This window comes from Salmo trutta, chromosome 12 (genome assembly GCF_901001165.1).
Source record: "Salmo trutta chromosome 12, fSalTru1.1, whole genome shotgun sequence".
In the NCBI taxonomy this organism is placed as follows: domain Eukaryota; kingdom Metazoa; phylum Chordata; class Actinopteri; order Salmoniformes; family Salmonidae; genus Salmo; species Salmo trutta.
Genome location: NC_042968.1, coordinates 11092896 through 11113411, shown reverse-complemented (window position 1 = coordinate 11113411; position 20516 = coordinate 11092896). Strand labels below are relative to the sequence as shown.

At 46.6% G+C, this 20516-nt stretch overlaps 1 protein-coding gene across 1 annotated transcript in view; it reads left to right on the top strand.

The window, feature by feature from the left end:
- The window catches only part of adamts18 (ADAM metallopeptidase with thrombospondin type 1 motif, 18), a 51554-nt gene extending 31866 nt beyond the window's left edge, over nucleotides 1-19688 (top strand). The window contains exons 13-23 of the mRNA XM_029767083.1: nucleotides 33-205; nucleotides 1924-2054; nucleotides 2283-2406; nucleotides 3193-3437; nucleotides 9298-9418; nucleotides 10013-10139; nucleotides 14618-14822; nucleotides 15584-15778; nucleotides 16182-16415; nucleotides 16792-16978; nucleotides 17082-19688. Coding sequence (XP_029622943.1) covers nucleotides 33-205; nucleotides 1924-2054; nucleotides 2283-2406; nucleotides 3193-3437; nucleotides 9298-9418; nucleotides 10013-10139; nucleotides 14618-14822; nucleotides 15584-15778; nucleotides 16182-16415; nucleotides 16792-16978; nucleotides 17082-17200 — 1861 coding nt within the window. The 3' untranslated portion in view covers nucleotides 17201-19688. The remainder of the gene's footprint in view (nucleotides 1-32; nucleotides 206-1923; nucleotides 2055-2282; nucleotides 2407-3192; nucleotides 3438-9297; nucleotides 9419-10012; nucleotides 10140-14617; nucleotides 14823-15583; nucleotides 15779-16181; nucleotides 16416-16791; nucleotides 16979-17081) is intronic.
- The last annotated feature ends 828 nt before the right edge of the window (nucleotides 19689-20516 follow it).

The following is a 20516-nucleotide window of genomic DNA, read 5'->3' as shown; positions in this document are numbered from 1 at the left end:
GGTCTACATGTGTTAATTGTGTGTTTCTTTAGGCCACAACACAACGGGAAGTTTTGCCAGGGCTCCGCTCGTCTCAACCAGCTGTGTAACACAACGCCGTGCCAGCCAAGCGGAGTGGACTTCCGTGCCCAGCAGTGTGCTGAGTACAACAGCAAACCCTTCAGGGGCTGGTACTACAAATGGAAGCCCTACACCAAGGTGGAAGGTATGGCAACTATTTGTTCAATTCCCCCTGTAATTAGGAACAGGGTAAATGTTGAATGAGCCAGCAGAGTACACCAAGAATGCACCTCATTCAGCCAGATTTTATAGATTCGCCGTACCCCCAAGAGGGAAATTTATAGGAAATCCAAAAGTATGAGAGCAACTTTATAAATCAAGAGATGTAAGAAAACACAGTCGAGTTAAATACAGTGCTTGTTAAAAGTGCATTTAATTAACATTGCAGATTGATCAGAACTTTATGTCCTGTTTATACTTGTAAAACTCTCAAATTAGGCTATATGTTGGATGACTTTGCAAATCTCTTTTTAAAACTTTTGTGACAAACCTTGTTTACTAATTTGAATAATGAAGCCAAAAATGTGCCTCATGTGCACCATATCAATGTGTCAGTCTACTCATGCATGGGAGTGCTGTGGATAACCTTTCAGTCTAATCTACATGGGAAACATGTAGCCACCCGCTCTCTCTCAGGGAGAAAGAATATATTATAAAGGAAGCCCTTAAGGCAGGTTTTACCTGTGTCTACAACATACATACTGTATGAGTGAGAGATAAGGGAGGGAGAGTGAGAGAGATAGAGAGAGAACGAGATAGAGAGTTTGGCTGTCACCCCATTCCCTTTGCGAGACGCTGACTTATGAAGATGCAAGCAGCAGATCCTGAAAAGCCTCCTGGGGCCTGAGGTGAACGGTCGCCTCCGTTAATTAAAGGCTGATTGTAGAGTGCTTCCACACCGGTCTCCCTCCTCTCGCTCTCTCCCTGTGGAGAGACACTCCCTATGGTGTCTGACCTTGGCATCTTTTCAGCGGACAAGCCGAGGTACCAGGAGGTAAAGGCAGTCTTACCCTGGTCTAACTGGGCTCTAAGCACCAGATCCAATACGCTTTATGAAATCAAGTGCCTTGGCCTACGGATGTGAATTACTAACATGAAATGTCAAATAGAAATCCGTAAGATGCTTCTGGAATGCGTTCAGTGGTTCACATCCTCGGTAATGTAAGAGATTGGCATTAAGAAAAGATGGAAGGAATCTGAACAGCCAGAGACAGTCTCAAAACTGAAGCTGGTCAGATAATGATGCCCTTGTGTCCCCAGGCTGTCATGCTGCTGGTAACACCCCTGTCATTAGACTGTTACTGTGTGTTGTACAGTAGAACCCGGGAGCCCATGTCTGGAGCTCTGTGTGAGGTTTGTGGAGAAGCTGCCCTTTCTGCATTCCCTGTTTCATGGCTCATTTGTAACAGCCTTTCAGGTCTGACGTATGTGAATTGTGCCAGATGTCTGCTGCTCCTTCAGTCCCCAGAGGGTCTGCTACTCCTTCAGTCCCCAGAGGTTCTGCTACTCCGTCAGTCCCCAGAGGTTCTGTACATTGCGCTGCAGTGGACATGCACCGTTAACACAATAGTACCCTGTATACACTCTTCACCAGTACTCCATCGATTGGCTCCTATCTTGCCTCATCAATTGCCGAGTACGGCTCCTTTATTACCATAGCCCTATCCTAATCCCCACATTGTAATATGGAGTGTACCAGTGACAAAGAGAGAGGCCATAAGGAGGTTTGTGCTCTCTATACAGTCCTGGAGACTCACACTTGGGAAGGAGGAATTGGTTAATGCACAGGTGCAGAATTACCTCCATGATCTTGTTTATAACACAAATGTTACATAACATAAATCTTCTCTATGTCCTCTGTAGCTGAGGATATCTGCAAGCTGTACTGCATCGCTGAGGACTTTGCCTTCTTCTTTGCCATGGCCAGCAAAGTCAAGGATGGGACGTCCTGCTCAGACCACAGAGGTGACGTGTGCATCGAAGGCGTCTGTGAGGTAAACTGCAGATTTGAGGAACGTGATGTACTGTACAGCAACACATTAACTACGGTTCCTAGGCCGTCATTGAAAATAGGAATTTGTTCTTAAACTGACTTGCCTAGTTAAATAAAGGTAAAATCAAATTCAAAAAATAAAACTACATCTAAGTCAACTGAATGTGATATAGAACACAGGATGCTTTCTGTGTTATCTAAGTTCCTTCTGTTTACTTCCATCCTGCAGCCGGTGGGTTGTGACCAGGTCCTGGGCTCTAAGGCAACTCTGGATGCCTGTGGAGTTTGTAGAGGGGACAACTCCACCTGCAAGTTCTTCAAAGGCCATTATATCCTCCAGCACAGAGCTAACGGTATGTCAAACAAGAAGACTGACAGGGTCATTTGTTTCGGTGGGTGAGAGGGGGAGCTCTGTTGTAGGACAGTTCTGGCACAGTGTTATTGGGGCAGAGTTATCTGAACATGACAGGGTGAATTCTCTAGCAGATGCCACTGCTGGGGAGACAGTCCCTTCTTCCAGACCTCATACTATACTCTCACAACTGGCTAATAGCAACCTTACCAGATCACTGTGTGTGTGGCCCTTTAAGGGTCCAATAGACAAAGCTTTGTGACTGAACCGAAAAGTGACCGCTTGGCAGACCTAGATGTTGGGTCATGGAGCACAGGCTGGGGTTGCTTCTAATATAGTGGAAAGTTATTTATGTGGCAGCTTGCATGCGTCGTTACACCAGGGCAGCTGTGTACTGCAGAGAGTTATAATGGTTTATGCTGTCCCAGTGAATTAAGCTTACTGTCTCACCTCTTTACTGAAAACATGGCACCATATGATCATGTTATATAAAACACTTTGTAATTCAATGCACAAAGGTAAGATTAAAACCAGGGAAAGTTTTTCGTTTGAAGGTGTTTTTTGCACTGGTAATCTACTTTTTTGGTTTGGTCTTGATGAGAATTCATCCCAATAAAATACTTGAAAATACCCATGACAGTCTGTTGCTTGTATGGGATTATTATACAAATTGTGCTCTGTGTATCCACTGTAATGAGTGTTGCCAAGTTGAAAAAAAAGATGAATCTCTAATAAATCAATTTCCTGACTCTCAGAAGGTAAATGAGCTCTTTCTCTCCCTGTTCAGAATACTACGCCATGGTGACCATCCCACCTGGAGCTCGGAGCATCCATGTTCAGGAGATGGAGATCTCTACCAGCTACCTGGCTGTACGCACCCTGAAGAGGAAGTACTATCTGACAGGGGACTGGACGGTGGACTGGCCCGGAAAGTTCCAGTTCGGTGGGACGGTGTTTGACTATCAGCGCTCTTTCAACCGCCCAGAGAGCCTGTACGCGGCTGGACCCACTAATGAGACCCTGGTCTTTGAAGTAAGCTGCCCCTCCGTCCCCGTCTGCCCTGACGTCCGTTAGCGAATTAGCGGTGACAGGGCCTTGGCACAGCGCTCGGACGCTCACTCGGATGAAAACAAGGCCGGGCTGTAGTGCAGGGTGGGCGGGAAAAAAATTGAAAACTCCCAACAACAACGAGTGGTACAGGGGAGTAACGCTACTGTTCAGGATTAATTGTGTCCTGATTCTGATGTCGTCGGGGCTTTCATCTCTAAAATCAAGAGGTCTGGGGTTCAAACAGCTCGCCATGCGCTTTGAACTTACAGAATCGTGCACGTCATGCAAAAGAAGAAAGAAAATCTGCACATTCCGCAAAATTGATCTGAAACCGGGCCGGCGGCTTTAACTTCAATAGAGTAGCGGGGAGAGGTGTCAGGCATCTCAGAGAGGGGGGGGGGTGGGGGGGGGTGTAGAGACCGACAGAGCGAGAGAGAGGAAGAGAGAGAAGGGAGAAAAAGGTGTCCGTTAGGCTAAACGGGCCATCGTGCTTCCATATTCACCATCCAGGTCAAAGCGGACCCCTCACCTTATGTGTCACAGGCCCTAGTATGTGATCCTGTGATGTAGTATTTTCCTTTTAAAACGTGCTGTTAATAAAGATGTAGACATAGCAGCTGGTTGGACACAGACACTGCACAGTTTGCACACGCTCAGCACATTCTTATGTATTATCTTTGTCTGTCAGAGCAGAGGCCTAAGCTCTGAGGTAAAAGCAAGCCATTACTTGTCGTCACACATTGCTGCAACTGATGGTCGAAACGAATAGAAATTAAGCTCCTGACAGTTGAATGTTATTGATTGTCCTTGGCGAATAAGTGACTCTCAAGGTTGGTCATGCTTTAGTTTGTATATTTAAGAGTTAGGGTGTTGAGAGGTAGAGGATATATTCCCCAGATAGCTATGTAAACGGTGGCAAGCTTTTTTCACATGCCCTTTGAACTTAGAAACAGAGGGGGAAAACCAGGTGAGTTTAGAAAGTTTGGTTTGTTATCTATCCACCAAAGGCAAGGTGAAAGTCATGTAAAAGCTAGTTTGGACAAAGCCCTTGGCCTCGGGCTACCTGTGAACTGAGAGCTGAAGTTTAAACGGCGCCTATAAATATACGAGAAATGCCATAGTGAAATCCCTGGAATGCCTTTTAGTAATTTTTGTCATTTTGCAGAAAGGGGGGATTTGACCGTGTAGTTCCAATGTAGACATGTGTTTTTGTTAGCTTTACATCACCACACACAGTTGAACTGACCTGATTTGATCGACTTTAAAGTGCTTAGTGCTCCATTCTCAGTGGGGTAACAGCATGCTGCTTGCTGCACTGACATGGTTTTCTCCCATGTAGCCTAAGAGTCATGTGTCCACTAGCAGGGTTAGCAGTAGCAGGTCGCTGATCTGCAAACGAGAGGACATTAATCTCTCTAAGTATGTTCCGTAATTACAAAAAGAAGAGAGAGGGACTCAGATTAAAAGATTAAAATAATTCTGCAATTGAACTGTATAGATCTGAAAAGCTTGGGTCAGGGCACAGAGAGAGAGACTTAAATACGTTCCAAATTAGAAATGCAACAGAAGAGGAAGGAAACTGATTTCCACTGAGCCTGGCAGATATTTTATGCTGTCGTGGAAAACTAGAACATTATTGAATGTTCTGAGAAACTGACTCGACGAGAAACAATTTATGAAAACAAATGTTGAAGAGTGGTGAGGGTAAACTCTGACCGTGTTCATATATATAGCCTAATCAGACAGGAGAATGGAAGGAGAAAGGCGGAGAGAAACTAGACATAACATATGGTGAGCTCTAGGGATGTTATTTGAAATAGAATAGGCCTTATTCTCTGTATTCACATTCTTGTGGCAAAGTGTTCGGTGGGGTCACGCCAGTCCAGAGCAGAGGATTGTGGACCTGGGCAGCAGGCAGGCAGCAGGTGATGCTGGGGAGTTGTAGCCATGTCTGCCACACTGTAATTCATCATCATTTTCCCCTTAGCCTAATGAGAGCTACAGTGAAATGAATAATATACCCTGGGACAAAGTATTAATGATTATTTTCATAGGCATTAATCTACTCTAATTATGTGAGAATAGCAAGTTGAGATGTTGTTAGATTGTTGGTTTTTGTCTGTTTGAAACCACTGTGGCATATCAGAGAGCAGTCAAGCACCGCATTTCTCTACGCCTGGCCATGCTTTCCACCTGGCTACCCCTACCCCGGCCAACAGCTCTGCACAGCAACTTTCCCAAGCCTCCCCACTTCTACTTCACCCAGATCCAGATAGCTGATGTTCTGAAAGAGCTGCAAAATCTGGGCCCCCTAAAAATCAGCTGGGCTAGACAATCTGGACCCTCTCTTTCTAAAATTATCCGCCGCAATCGTTGCAACCCCTATTACTAGCCTGTTCAACCTCTCTTTCGTATCGTCTGAGATCCCTAAAGATAGGAAAGCTGCCACGGTCACCCCCCTCTTCAAAGGGGGTGACACTCTAGACCCAAACTGTTACAGACCTCCATCTATCCTACCCTGCCTTTCTAAAGTCTTCGAAAGCCAAGTTAACAAACAGATCACCGACCATTTTGAATCCCACCGTATCTTCTCCACTATGCAATCTGGTTTCCGAGCTGGTCATGGATGCACCTCAGCCACGCTCAAGGTCTTAAAGGATATCATAACCGCTATCGATAAAAGACAGTACTGTGCAGCCGTCTTCATCGACCTGGCCAAGGCTTTCGACTCTGTCAATCACCACACTCTTATCGGCAGACTCAACAGCTTTGGTTTCTCAAATGACTGCCTCACCTGGTTCACCAACTACTTCTCAGATAGAGTTCAGTGTGTCAAATCGGAGCGCCTGTTGTTCGGACATCTGGAAGTCTCTATGGGGGTGCCACAGGGTTAAATTCTTGGGCCGACTCTTTTCTCTGTATATATCAATGATGTTGCTCTTGCTGCTGGTGATTCTCTGATCCACCTCTACACAGACAACACCATTCTGTATACATCTGGCCCTTCTTTGGACACTGTGTTAACAAATCTCCAAATGAGCTTCAATGCCATACAACACTCCTTCCGTGGCCTCCAACTGCTATTAAATGGAAGTAAAACTTAATGCATGCTCTTCAACTGATCGCTGCCCACACCCACCTGCCCATCTAGTATCACTACTCTGGATGGTTCTGACTTAGAATATTTGGACAACTACAAATACCTAGGTGTGTGGTTAGACTGTAAACTCTCCTTCCAGACTCACATTAAGCAAAATTAAATCTAGAATTGGCTTCCTATTCCACAACAAAGCCTCCTTCACTTATGCTGCTAAACATACCCTCGTAAAACTATCTTACCAATCCTTGACTTCGGCGATGTCATTTACAAAATAGCCTCCAACACTCTACTCAGCAAATTGGATGCAGTCTATCACAGTGCCATCCATTTTGTCACCAAAGCCCCATATATTACCCACCACTGCGACCTGTATGCTCTCGTTGGCTGGCCCACGCTTCATATTCATCGCCAAACTCACTGGCTCCAGGTCATCTATAAGTCTTTGCTAGGTAAAGCCCCGCCTTATCTCAGCTCACTGGTCACCACAGCAACACCCAACCGTAGCACGCGCTCCAGCAGGTATATTTCACTGGTCATCCCCAAAGCCAACTCCTCTTTTGGCCGCCTCTCCTTCCAGTTCTCTGCTGCCAATGACTGGAATGAATTGCAAAAATCACTGAAGCTGGAGACTTATATCTCCCTCACTAGCTTTAAGCATCAGCTGTCAGAGCAGCTTACCGAGCATTGCACCTGTACACAGCCCATCTGTAAATAGCCCACCCAACTACCTCATCCCCATATTGTTATTTATTTTTTTGCTCCTTTGCACCCCAGTATCTCTACTTGCACATCATCTTCTGCCCATCTATCACTCCAGTGTTAATGCTAAATTGTAATTATTTCACCACTATGGCCTATTTATTGCCTTACCTCCCTAATCATACTACATTTGCACACACTGTATATAGATTTTTCTATTGTGTTATTGACTGTACGTTTGTTTATCCCATGTGTAACTCTGTGTTGCACTGCTTTGCTTTATCTTGGCCTGGTCGCAGTTGTAAATGAGAACTTGTTCCCAACTGGCCTACCTGGCTAAATAAAAGTGAAATGAAAAATAATAATAAAAACAAAACTGTGAATTAGGTTGAGGCTTGGATGTAGGTGGAGGTGGGGAGAGGGCAGTTAGGGCTGTGGACTTTCACAGGCAGGCAGGGTCAGGGAGGGCTGTCTCGTGTTGTGTCTGATGTCAGGTGGCTTTATGTGCTCCAGATGGACAGGGGAGCCCCTGGGGCCACGTTCTGGAACTTGTGTTTGCCGTGCCTGCTGTAAATTTGGACCGGTCGTGGACAGGCTAGCGTGAAGGGTCCAATGGCACAACTCCAGGGCAACATAGTTAGCCTGGAATCTCTGGGGGTCAGCTTAACTGTAACGATGTGCGCCGAGAGTCGGGAAGCAAGTTCAGTGAGTGAGTGTTTTAATAAATAAACACAATGTAATACAAAAACAAGAAACACTAACAGCACACGGACATGACACAGAAACAATAACGCCTGTGGAAGGAACCAAAGGGAGTGACATATATAGGGAAGGTAATTAGGGAAGTAATGGAGTCCAGGTGAGTCTGATGCGCGTAACGATGGTGACAGGTGTGCGCCGTCACGAGCAGACCCTCTCTGCAACGAGTCCTCTGATAACGCTTTCAATCCAATTTGGTTCTCCCCATGCCTACTGCCGAGGTTCTTGGTTTCTGCTACCTGTTGTGGACTCACTGGAGAGTGCCTTTGGAGCCCGTACAACTCAGTACAGAGGAGTCTCTCGTTCTCATGTCCTGCTTCACTGAGCTTTGGAGAGCGCCTTTCAACATCTATCCGGATGCACATAAAGTTCATATCGCTGACTGTGCCCACGGGACAGATGTACAGATTTACAGTAATTTTATCTGATCCCAGTACAGATGTATTTATGTGTAAACCCCCGGTCTTTACTCTAGTTGGACTACAATAGGGATAATATACGGTGAGGGCTGAGGCTGTTAGCACATTTAGCTGGTAAAACTCTTAAAGCATGTGTGTGTGTATGTCTTACTGGGTCACGTACACAACAACATTTGAGACAAATGTTAGCGTTTGATATGAGAAACAATTACTTGTCATAGGTAAAGAATTTGCTATTTGCTTACATGCCTAAATCTATTAAGTCAGTGTCACTGCTGCTGGTCATTGTCAACAAATCCCTGAGTTTGGTTTGAATATCGTCCCCAAAAAGTTTTGGCCAAGTCTATGGGGAACAAAGCAGCCCTTCATTTTGAGAGCTTTCCACTCCATTAGAAGCAACCCCAGCCTGTGCTCCATGACCCAACATCTAGGTCTGCCAAGCGGTCACTTTTCGTTTCAGTCACAGAGCTTTGTCTATCGGACCCTTAAAGGGCCACACACAGACACACACATACAAAGACATGCACGCACGCACGCACGCACGCACGCACGCACGCACGCACGCACGCACGCACACACACACACACACACACACACACACACACACACACACACACACACACACACACACACACACACACAGTTCCACAACGCATTGTCACCAAGTCACCGGTTTCCTGCCACTTCACTTGTCTTAGTTTTTCATTGTCATTCTCTATGGTCCATTGCTTGGAACCACTTCAGGGTATGCTTAGACTTGTCTATTTTGGCAGGGGAGGAGAATGACTGCTAACCACACTTGTCGAGGTGCTAAGACGGATCCATTACATCACTGTCATATCCCCCCTCTCTCCCTCTCCCTCAGATCCTGCTGCAGGGTAAGAACCCGGGTGTGGTGTGGGAGTACACCTTGCCTCGCAGTGAGAGGAAACCCAACTACACATGGGGAGTGGTTCGCTCCGACTGCTCTGCCCCGTGTGCTGGAGGTGAGCCTTGGATGAGAGAAGTCCATGAGTGTGTGTGTGTGTGTGTGTGTGTGTGTGTGTGTGTGTGTGTGTGTGTGTGTGTGTGTGTGTGTGTGTGTGTGTGTGTGTGTGTGTGTGTGTGTGTGTGTGTGTGGTGCATTGGGGTGGCAGGAAGTGCATTCTGGCTTATCAAAAGCATCTTTGTAAGCGACAGTGAAAAGGTTGCACAGTCTCCCCTTGGTCCTTTACAGACCTCCCTGAGTACTCTGTCCTATTCACTCATCAATGTATGTCAGCGAATGTGTGTGTGTTGTTATATGTGAGCCTGGATCAGTGGCTCCCTTACTCCATTCACTTTATCCCAGTAGGGAGGGTGACAGCAGACCGAGCAGACAGAGAGCTCTAGACAAGCTTAGAGCAGAGATCGCTATCTGCACCCTGTCACTATTTCGTTCATACTTTACTTTAGTTGTCAAGCCCTCCCATGTTGCTCAGACGGGAGAAGAGAGTGGGCTTTGTGTGACCTTTTCAGTGGTTGTAAAACACAAGGAAAACTGATAAGAATGATGTCTGTCTGCCTTGCTCTCTTTCTCTCTCTCTTTTTCTCTCTTTCAGGTCAGATCTCGACAAAGGCCATCTGTTTGCAAGATCAGCGGACCCAAGTCAACTCGACACAGTGCAACCCTCAGACCAGACCAGTGCTCAGCTCTCACCTGTGCAACACGCAGCCCTGCCCTGCCTAGTAATTAACTCTCTCTTTCTCGGTCTCTCTCGCTCTGTCTCTCTGTTTCTCTCTCTCTCTTTCTGTCTCTCTCTCTTTCTCTCCCTCTCTCTCTCTCTCTCTGTCTCTGTCTCTCTCTCTCTCTCTCTGTTTCTCGCTCTCTCGCTGTCTCTCTCTCTCGCTTTTTCTCCTTCTCTCTCTCTTTCTGACAGACACATACCACAACCTCAGCCTACTTTCTGTGCAGTAGTTCCATTGGCGAGCTGCTGTGGCTTGGTCTGGGATGCTGGTGTGGTCTCTTTGCTGTGGGCAGGGACTACTCAGCCTTCTCTCCCTGTCGCGTCCTGCTGGAGAGCCCCGTACGTTCCCTACCCAAGGCTCCGGCTCCCAAACCAAACAGGATTAACATACCCTCCAGACAGGGGCAGGCCGGCCTAGTATTCCCAGCGCTGGCCCCCGCTCAAAGCCACAGCTTCTAGGCCAGAGAGAGCCGCCCCAGCCCCACTCATGCTCAGTTTTACTCTGCCTGGCCGTCTGAGTACTGCTCGCACTGATAAGGTTCAGCACAGAGGCAGCTCTGAAGAAGACCACCACAGCATCTCGTTTCTCCTCAATGACCAGTCTTCACCGCAGGAGAGAAAAATGAAGATTCTAGAAAAAGCCAGACAGAGATTACAGATGAATTTATTTGGCAATTATTAACGACTGTCTACTAAATTGGGATAGTCAACAATTTTCTGCAACCACGACAGACCAGTAAAAGTAATTTCCAGACACTTACTGGGCACCAGCAACCCTTTCAGACATTTTGGTTGGTCTCATCCTTCGAGGAATTTATTTCAGACACCAACCATTTTCTTCAGTCACTGGATATTATTCTCAACTTTGCAAATAAAAAGTTGGCATATTGAATGGACTTCACTTTGAGCTCTGCTCCAGTGACAATCCATTCAGTTCCTATGGGACTGGCTCGATTTACGATGCTCCTGCATCAAAAGGAACAGCCATGAACCCGTCAGTAGAGAGACTCTTTGAGCCCGACACACTAACAAAGAGATGACAAACGTCTTCTCTCTCTCCACCCGCCTGTCATCCTCTCCTCGTTGTTGTCTGCCTGTGTTGTCTGAAGTCCCACCCCTACACTCACGTTACAGTACAGCGTATATGAGTGATGGTGGGTGAGGTGGAAATCAGGACCATATGACTTCCTTAAAGAAACAATAGTAACCAGTGCAGCTTTCCCTGTCCAAATCTTGACAAATCGTTCAATAACAGTGGGTAATTGAAACAACTCTAAGCCTGCTGGGAGTCAGTGAGTGCCTTTGCTGTGTGTGTTGTTGTGTGAGTACGGTACTGTTGCATCTTGGGGAGTGCGTTGGTACATCATTCTATTCTACATCATTATCGCTCAGACATGTTGTAGGGCCTGGTGCTAGACCACTTAAACCACTCACTTTCTTCTGTGCTCAGGGGACTATCGTCATCAAAATTTGACAGCAGCACATACCACAGAGATCACCTTCTCTTCTTCTGTGGTATGTGCTGCTGTCACATTTTTTGCCACGTCACATTTCCACAGGCGGCTCCGTCGCTGTATAGCTAAGACCCGAGTCTGTGCTGCCCGCCTGAGAGGGTTAACAACCAGCCAGGGCGCTATCAGTTACAACTAAAACATGCTGCCACTGTTTTTCTGTGAGGCTCCCACCATTTGAGAGGGGGGTTTCTTCCCTGTAATCTGGGTCAGACTATATCTGTTATCAGGGGAACAGTTTAAATGGACCAGACCACTAATGACCTGCCCCCGTGTGAGCTGGAGAGGAAGTGTGCCGTCCAGGTGAATGATATCATCAACATAAATCCAAGAGCAGAGTCCTGTTCATCAGTACCAGACTTCTGAATCAGTGGACCCTGTTTCCCGCTGATGAAGTGTCAGGATTTATGGGATACCTTTTACAAATACTTCCAAACTGTATGGGCATGCTATCAAAACAGAAAAGGAGGAACGTAAAAGAGGCCTCTTTCCAGCGACTATCTGCAGTGCTGACAGGTCTGTCCATGTTTTATTATAGAGAGAGAGTCTGGATCCCCACAGGGCCAGATCAGTCTAGCCAGCCAGGAATCCAGCAACTCCAGCCTGAGCACTGGTCTCGGGGCCCCAGCCCCAGCCTCAACCAGACAATGCAGGCTTGCCTGCAAGGGCCACCGGCTTCTGTGCAGTATGGGGCATGGCGAGATCAAACACCACGAGGCCCGCTAGCAGCCAGCCCAGGATGTCACCGGAAAGATAAATGTTAATGCCTTAAAGAGTTTTGCAGTTCCCCTGGTGCATCCGTTTCTACTCTCTCTCTCTCTCTCTCTCCTTTCTTCTGTCTGTCTCTCTCAATGTTACTTTTGTTTCCCTTTTTATTTATTTGACTTGATTATTTATTTAGTTTATAGTTTATTTAATGCTCTGGAGAAGATCCCTGTAGGCAGGCTGCAGCTGTAGAGTTTACTTACCTGGCTCTTCCTGGGTAGTTGTGGCACGTGCAGTAAACAATGGGAGAAACAGGGAGACAGCAGCAGGCAGGCCCAGAGCAGGGAGGAGGAGGAGGTGCTCAGAGAGACTGCTGTTTAGAATGGTGCTTGAAGTTCTAACCTGAGGTGCTTTTGGTTGCTGTGCAAGATCTTTCACTGCTACGTTACACTTGAACAGATTGTTGGTGTAGTAATTTATCAGTCAGATTATGCATCCGATGAAAAGTCAACGTATGCCAGCGAAATGCACCCCGTACCATGACAGTAAAATGTTACCACTGCATGAATGTAAAGCCATCCAGTATTTCTCAATATTCCCTACATTTTTCAAGTTAAATTGTATGGCTGGATATATGCGAGTTAGTGAAAGATTCCAGAAATACAAATTACAGCTAAGCCAACATTGAAGCACATATTTTTATTTATATTGCAGTGGAAAAAAAAGAGAATAGAAATCTGAACCGGTGCTTCGCTAGACGGGTTGTGTTTCTCCCCTCAAAATTGCAGTTTAGCCTTCTCTCTTATTTATCAGAGCTGGGTTTGAAGGGAAATGAAAGGTCTGACAGAAGGGCAGTAGGAGTGGCTGGTCGGCACCGGCGCTTCAGAACTCGACTGAGTCAGCTGTCCATCCTCCTTGCCCCTGGTCATGTGGTCGTCAGAGCAGTCATTTGCGCTAATCTCCCTTCGCCCCAAAATGCCAAGACACAGTCTATTTTCGAGGCAGGCTGCTTTCATCAGAGGCTGAGAATGATCCAGAGATACCAGAAGGCCACAACTAGTGGAAACACTGAGTGTAGCATCCTGTCCCTCCCTACAGCCAGACCAGACCAGGCCAGGGGAGAGGAGAGTTGGGCTAAGGGGTTAACTGAAGGTGAGAGTTGGCTGTATAAGGTTAGCCTTATATTGTATGGTGGAAACCTTGCAGTGTTTAAGTATGTTGTATAAAACCACATTTTATTAATCACATACTTCGTAAACAACAGGCGATGACTGACAGTCAAATGCTACTTATGAGCCCGTCCTAAAAATGCAGAGAGAGAGAGAGAAAAACAGAGAAATAATAGAAAAGTAAAACATGTAATAATAAAAGTAACAATAGTTACACAATTAGTAACAATGACTTGGCTATATACACGGGGTACCAGTACCGAGTCGATGTGCAGGGGTGCTAGGTAACTTGAGGTAGATATGTGCATATAACTAGGAATAAAGTGACAGATACTAAACAGTAGCAGCAGCGTATGTGATGAGTCCAAAAAAAAGTGAGTGCAGAAATTGTCAATGCAGATAATTATGTCTTGGGGGATAGAAGCTATTCAGGGTCCTGTTGGTTCCAGACTGCATCGGTACCGTTTGCATTGCGGTAGCAGAAAGAACAGTCTATGACTTGGGTGGCTGGAGGCTTTGACCATTTTTAGGGCCTTCCTCTGACACCGCCTGGTAAAGAGGACCTGGGTGGCTGGGAGGTCTGCCCCAGGGATGTAATGTTTATGTTTAGATTCTCGTGTGTGTGCTGCGTGCAGAGGTGGGCACTGGTGCTGTTACAGCACATGTGCAGTATGTTTGTGTGAGTGTGGGTGCGTGTGTATATGCCTGTATGTGTGTGCGTGTGTCTCTGTCCTTCCTGTGGGCACAGAGTAGAGAGTGATGGGTGTGTTTAGACCCAAAATAAATGTAGGAAATCTGTGGTTCCTTGCCGTGATTAGGGATCTGCGTCATGTGGTTGACACGCTTATGACAGAGGTTAGGAGGGGAAAGTATACAGCCGAATCATCTGTTTGGATAGGTTCCCTGCTGACTGCTGAGTACAGCAGTTATTCTGCAGAGTGTGTGTTTGTGACAGTGAGATTATGTGCAGGTTTATGAGTCACTCTAAGGGGTTTACCGCCATTCTGTTTCTCATAATTCAGTCACTCTTTTTTGAGGAGCATTTGTTGGTTTGCTACATGGGCTGACACATCTCTCTCCGTTTCTCTCCTCAGCTGGACAACAGGGAACTGGGGGCCCTGCAGTCAGTCCTGTGGAGGTGGCCAACAGACACGTCACATCCAGTGCTTGCGTAAGGTGACGTACCAGCGGGAGGAGGTGGTGGCTCACTCCCTGTGCCCCGTCATCGCCCCAGCCCAGGTGCAGCCTTGCCACACCCAGGCTTGCCCACCTGAGTGGAGCTCTGGGGCCTGGTCACAGGTAGGCCACACTGCACGACATGCCCATATACTGCCATTACATTATGAAAAAAATGTTTGGGGGGGAAATCTCTTAATTTGATAATATAGGACTTTGAGATATGTCAGGTAACGCTGCAATTAATAAGCAAATGTCTGCTGTGGCCTATTGCATGGAGAAAACACTTCACTGCCCTCTGCTGGACACATGGTTAATTGCGTACTCACTGGCCTGAGAACAGTACTATATAACAGAACTATTTCAATCATATTATCATCATTAATCACACACCATTATTGTGAGTCCCTCAGTTTAGAGTTGGCTAGGCAAAACTGACATGGCCGGATTTATAGAGGCTATGATACCTAGTCATGATCAGCGACAGTGTTCTCCGTCTGAGTCAGTGGTGACTGGGATCTCCACCTGTTGTTTCTGTAAACGCCTGTCTGTCAGCAATACTGCACATACCTGGAGGGACGTTTTCTCTTCACTGCAACATACCTGACCTACGCTGTTATGTTCCACTGTTTTTCAGAGTTCTCAGGCCATCTCAAGATGAGTGTGTCTCTTTGTAGAGAGAGCCCAGAGTGATTTAGACACAGGTCATTCGGACTGTAGACAGAGTGCACTTTACAGTGCACTGACTACCTCCCTTACTGACTACATCCCCCTTATTGACTGCGTCCTTCACAGGGTTCAGACGCAACTCATTCTGAGCACGCCTCCCAGTATGAGTTCAGGCTGAGTTTACCAGACCCTCTGTTCCTCTGCTCTCCTCTCAGTGTTCCAAGTCGTGTGGGCGTGGGATGAGGAAGCGTGGCGTGTTCTGCAGAAGCACTGACCCCGGAGCAAAGGCTGTGGTGGTGCCGGACAGTATGTGTAAGCCACACCTCAAACCCAAGGCCCAAGAGACCTGCGTTCTGCGCCGCTGCCCCAAGAATGACCGGCTGCAGTGGTTCACAACACCCTGGGGCGAGGTAGTGACTCACGGAGACAGACAGACAGATGCACATGCTGTAAAAAAACACCCACACATACTTTGTATAACCTTGTACACGCCGACGCACAATGAAACCAATACATGCATTGAGAAGGTCTAGACAGAAATGCATTTGCGACAAACATACACATCCAGAGTGCTGATGCTGTGTCCCCTCGTCGGAAACAAAGCAAATAGCCTCAATACCAAATATAAACGTTACAGACATTCAGACATTCACTTTATAAGTTGTGCACCGTTGCCATGGCGATGCGGGGTGACCTTGTCTTGTTCGCTCCACTGGGGGACCAGCTGTATTTCTCTCTGAGGGTTCTCACGTTGTCTTATTCTCTCCGTTCTCTTTTTGCTAATGGTGCCTCCTCTGGCCGTTCACTCCTCAGTGCCCCACATCCTGTGGTCCAGGGGTCAGAAGGAGAGAGCTGCGTTGTGGGGAGAGGGATTCACAGGGGGACTACACAGACTTCCCTATGAGAAGGTGCAGGAACCTTCCCAAACCCTCTGGGGATCTCCAGCAGACCTGCAGCAGGGGGCCGTGCCCAGAGCCTCGACTTGTCACCCAAGGAAGGACAGCCAGTGCAGTGGTCCTGGGCTGGTACTCTTCTCCTTGGCAGCAGGTACGCATATTCACTCTCCATCCACCCTGCCTGTTCTCCCAGACATGATGGGGATTCATGTTGAATGGATGTGGATTTAGTGAAGCATCCTCTTGCTCTCTCCCTCTCTGTTGTCAGGCCCAAAGGGGGTGATATTCATGTATATGTATGTAGTATCTACCAAGGCAACCTCTTACAGTCTGACATCTGACTTTCCCTTGATCAGGGGGCCTGTGATGTCTGTATGCATGTAGGCTCTCTCTCCTCTCCCTAGACATAGCTTGGAGGTAAAGGACATGGTGTATGCATTCGTAATATATTCTATGTGCAGTCTTCAACACTCTCTCTCTCTCTCTCTCTCTCTCTCTCTCTCTCTCTCTCTCTCTCTCTTTCTCAGTGTTCTGTATCCTGTGGGGGAGGGGTACAGTCCCGTTCTATCCAGTGTCTGAGACAGGGACGTCCTGCAGCTGGATGCCTGAACCACCAGAGACCCGTAACATCCCGGGCCTGCAACACACACTTCTGTCCTGCTCCTCCTATTCACGTACCTGCCCACGTTCCTGCTCCTGCGCCAACACTCAAAGGTGAACTAATTCAACCACTCATAGAAACAATTGTAAAGTTCTGTCTGACATTTTTGTTGGTGCGCGTTTATTAACACTATCCCCCTGATCCTCTCTCCATCAGACGAACAGTCTTGTGTTGACTTCTTCAGCTGGTGTCACCTGGTTCCTCAGCACAGTGTGTGCAATCACAAGTTCTACGGACAGCAGTGCTGCAAGTCCTGCAATGGCAAAAAGCTATAAGATTGGAGGACTCCTTTTTCCCATGAGCCTCTAGCTGCAAATTGTAGGGAAATTGCATAATATGCGCTACAACTCTAAAGGACACTGTGGTTCAAAAATACATTTTGGGCCATAATGCACAAGAGAACTGAGGCGCAGTCTTTGTTCCTGGAGTACTTGACTAACAGTGATTAGCAAAATAAAAGAGAATCATCTCCATGTTTGTGGACACGTTGTGCTAATGATGGCAGTGTGGGCAAAGACATTCATGTTAAGCAGCATCTTCTCAGAACTGGAAATACAATGCAACAAATTATTCCAGGACACTCTCTGTGTAAATTCATGTGTTGTATGTCCAGACATTGTCAACATCAAAAGAGCTCTAAGAATATATGAATTTTAGCTCACTAATGTTTTTTATATTTAAAGGCATCTGGTTTCAGACAACATTTTAAGTTATTATGGCCCACATGTTATTTAGCATTTGTCAGGTGTACCATGGGCTTTGTGTGCTGCATGTGCGCCATGATTCAAGCTCTTTACATGTAGGGGTATGCCTACCACAAAAACTCTGCAGATTCAATCATTAGACTGTACATTATACATGTAAAACCTTCAAACTTGATCACAACTCTCATATGCACTTATCAGGCCTGGTCCCTCTATCTGTCATGGTTCATAATTGGTGCTTTATTGTGTAACGAGATACAGTACTTACTGTACATGTGTACATTCCATACATCGTCATGTTGTGAATACATGCCTATTTGTATATGAGAAAATAACATTTGCTTACCCATATTGTAATGTATCCTCCAAGTGTCTTGTGAAAATATTGGTGCAATTCTGACAGCTGCCGGGGGAAACCGTATGTTCTTTCCCCATCCGTCATAATGATAAGTAAACATCCTCTGTCTATTGGGCCAGCAGCACTGAACCTAGGTCCCTTCACACCGGGTAGATATGATGCCAAATCATTAACTAGCGCTGGGTATGGCCACAGAGGATCCCCCAGACTTCCAGCACTCATTAATGAAAATCAATGTCTGCAGGCTAGTAAAGGGAGCTGTGGATGGGGCCGGGTCAGAGAAGATGCTTTATTTCCTCTGCCTGGCCAGGTGGGAGATGTGGAGAGAAGTGGTCGGCGAGAGTTGGCGGAATAGTTGGGAGGGAGGCGGGGGGGTAGCCAGGGGTTGAGGTTGTCGACTTTCTCTCGTCATACTTTTTCAGAATGCTAGTTAGTCACAGAGCCTGGCGTGGTGGGAGCAGACAGACTTTAGGGGGGGAGCAGAGCAGACCAACAAATGCCTCTGAAAAGGACTGCTGCATACTTCACTCTGTTTACTCTGCCCCTTCTCTCACCATCCAGACCAGCTCTGTTTGGTTTGTTTGAGAAAATGTCAGCATCCCTCCACTCCCCCGCTCCCTCTCTCGTGACCCCCACCTTCATTTTTAGCATCAGTTAGTGCTATGAAATACTGTAGATCGCAGCTACATGATGGTAAATCCCATTTGCACTAGTGGCCCTGTGGAAGGCAATGGGATAGCCAATTGTACAGACAGCAAAGGCAACTTACTTCCAGCCAGCAGGGAGAGAAACAGGAAGAGCATGGCTAGAGTATAGGATGTTGTTTGCTATAGATCATAAAGATTCTACATCTCCCCCTGCTCCCCAGAGAGGGATGGCCCCATACAGAGAGAGAGGTCTTGTCTGGTTAGGGGCACTCATGACCAGGGAGTTGTTTTTCCTCCTCCTCAGCCTGCTCTCCATCAGTGGCTTGGGATGAAGAGTGTAGAGGGACAAAAAGAGCAAGACTGATATGATTGTGAAGGACATTCCTGAACGGTGGCAGTGCTGGGCAGGGCTCTCTCTGTCTCTGGTCTGGCCTGCTCACAGCTAACACTGTCATTATCACGGGAGGTTACCATTCCTTCCAATACCACAGCTTCCTCCTCTGCCTTCACCAGGCCTCAACAGCATCCCTGCAACCTACTGCTCACAAAGGGTCAAAGATGGACTGTTGACTGCTCCCTCTGCCTTTCTTGCTATACTCGCACGGTCATGTTTATGAACTGGTTTCCACCAGGAATGGTACTCTGTATTATAAAACCACTCAATTAGTCGCTGTTCCCTGTGAGTTGTCTGTGTGAATTATCCCTGGTTTATGGTGTTGAACGAATGCTCTCAAAATAGACGTTCAAATATCACTTTGGACTGCAGGAGGATATTTGATTTTACGTGTGTTTTTCATCAGCCTTGCATAATTCATATTTCTAAATGTGTCCTTGTTATTTTCCATGTCCTGTACAGTTGTTGTATGCTCTATTGTCTTTTCACCTGTAAAAACAGGAAAAGTGTGTAATTTATTACCGATTTCATTGGATCTGAGAAACTGAACACTATTGGTTGAGAGGGGAGCTGCTTGTAATATAGAGCATGATCAGTGTAATATTTAATACTTTTTCTCAAAGTTTTATAATAAAACTATGACAAGATTTATTCCCCCTACCTCTCCGATGCTCCTAATACTTTTGTGCCACACTCAGCGGGAGGGATGATTGGGTATAATCAACACGTTTCTCTCAATCCAACCTGAATCATGACGGCATGATTCCCCCATCATTTCCACTGCACGCTTACAGTCCTACTGAGAGGCAGGCACGGCGGGGTGAATTATAAACACCTAGCGGATCAGTGCAGCCATTTTGTCGATTTTCAGGGGCAGTGATGGTGCTGGGAGTTGGAGGTTTTTCAGCTATATTCTTCACTCAGTTCATGGGAGGATGTTCAGTTCATGGGAGGATGTATGCCTTGTCATGGTCCTGTGCATAACAGTCCCCGTCTGTTTCATCCATGATCACCAGCCCGCTCTCTGTCATCTCCATCCTCCCCAAACACTCACAACAACACTCACAACAACACTCACAACAACACTCACAACAACACTCACATACAGACCTGTCACTGCGTTACAGTGCAGCCTTTGGTTATTTCTCCTCATTACGTACTTCAGTTCATTTATTTTGAAATACACTGTAGAGATGATTCATTCCAAAGAATGTGGTACTGTATCGCTTTATATACTCTGTCAGCATCCAAATGGGTATGTCATTGTTTCTGTGTTTTGATTTTAAGCTGAAAGACGACAGTCTTCATTGAGTTAGTTGTCGTGGGTGTTTTTCAAGGCAGTGAAGCACAAGTTGCCATCTGACCAACTCCAGCTAAGTGGCAACTTGGTGGTAACCCCCCACACTCCACGATCCTTCAGCCTCACTCAGGCAGTCACCTCCGAGCTCCCTGTGAGGTGAAGCTTTGGAGAGCTGCGTACTTCTGACA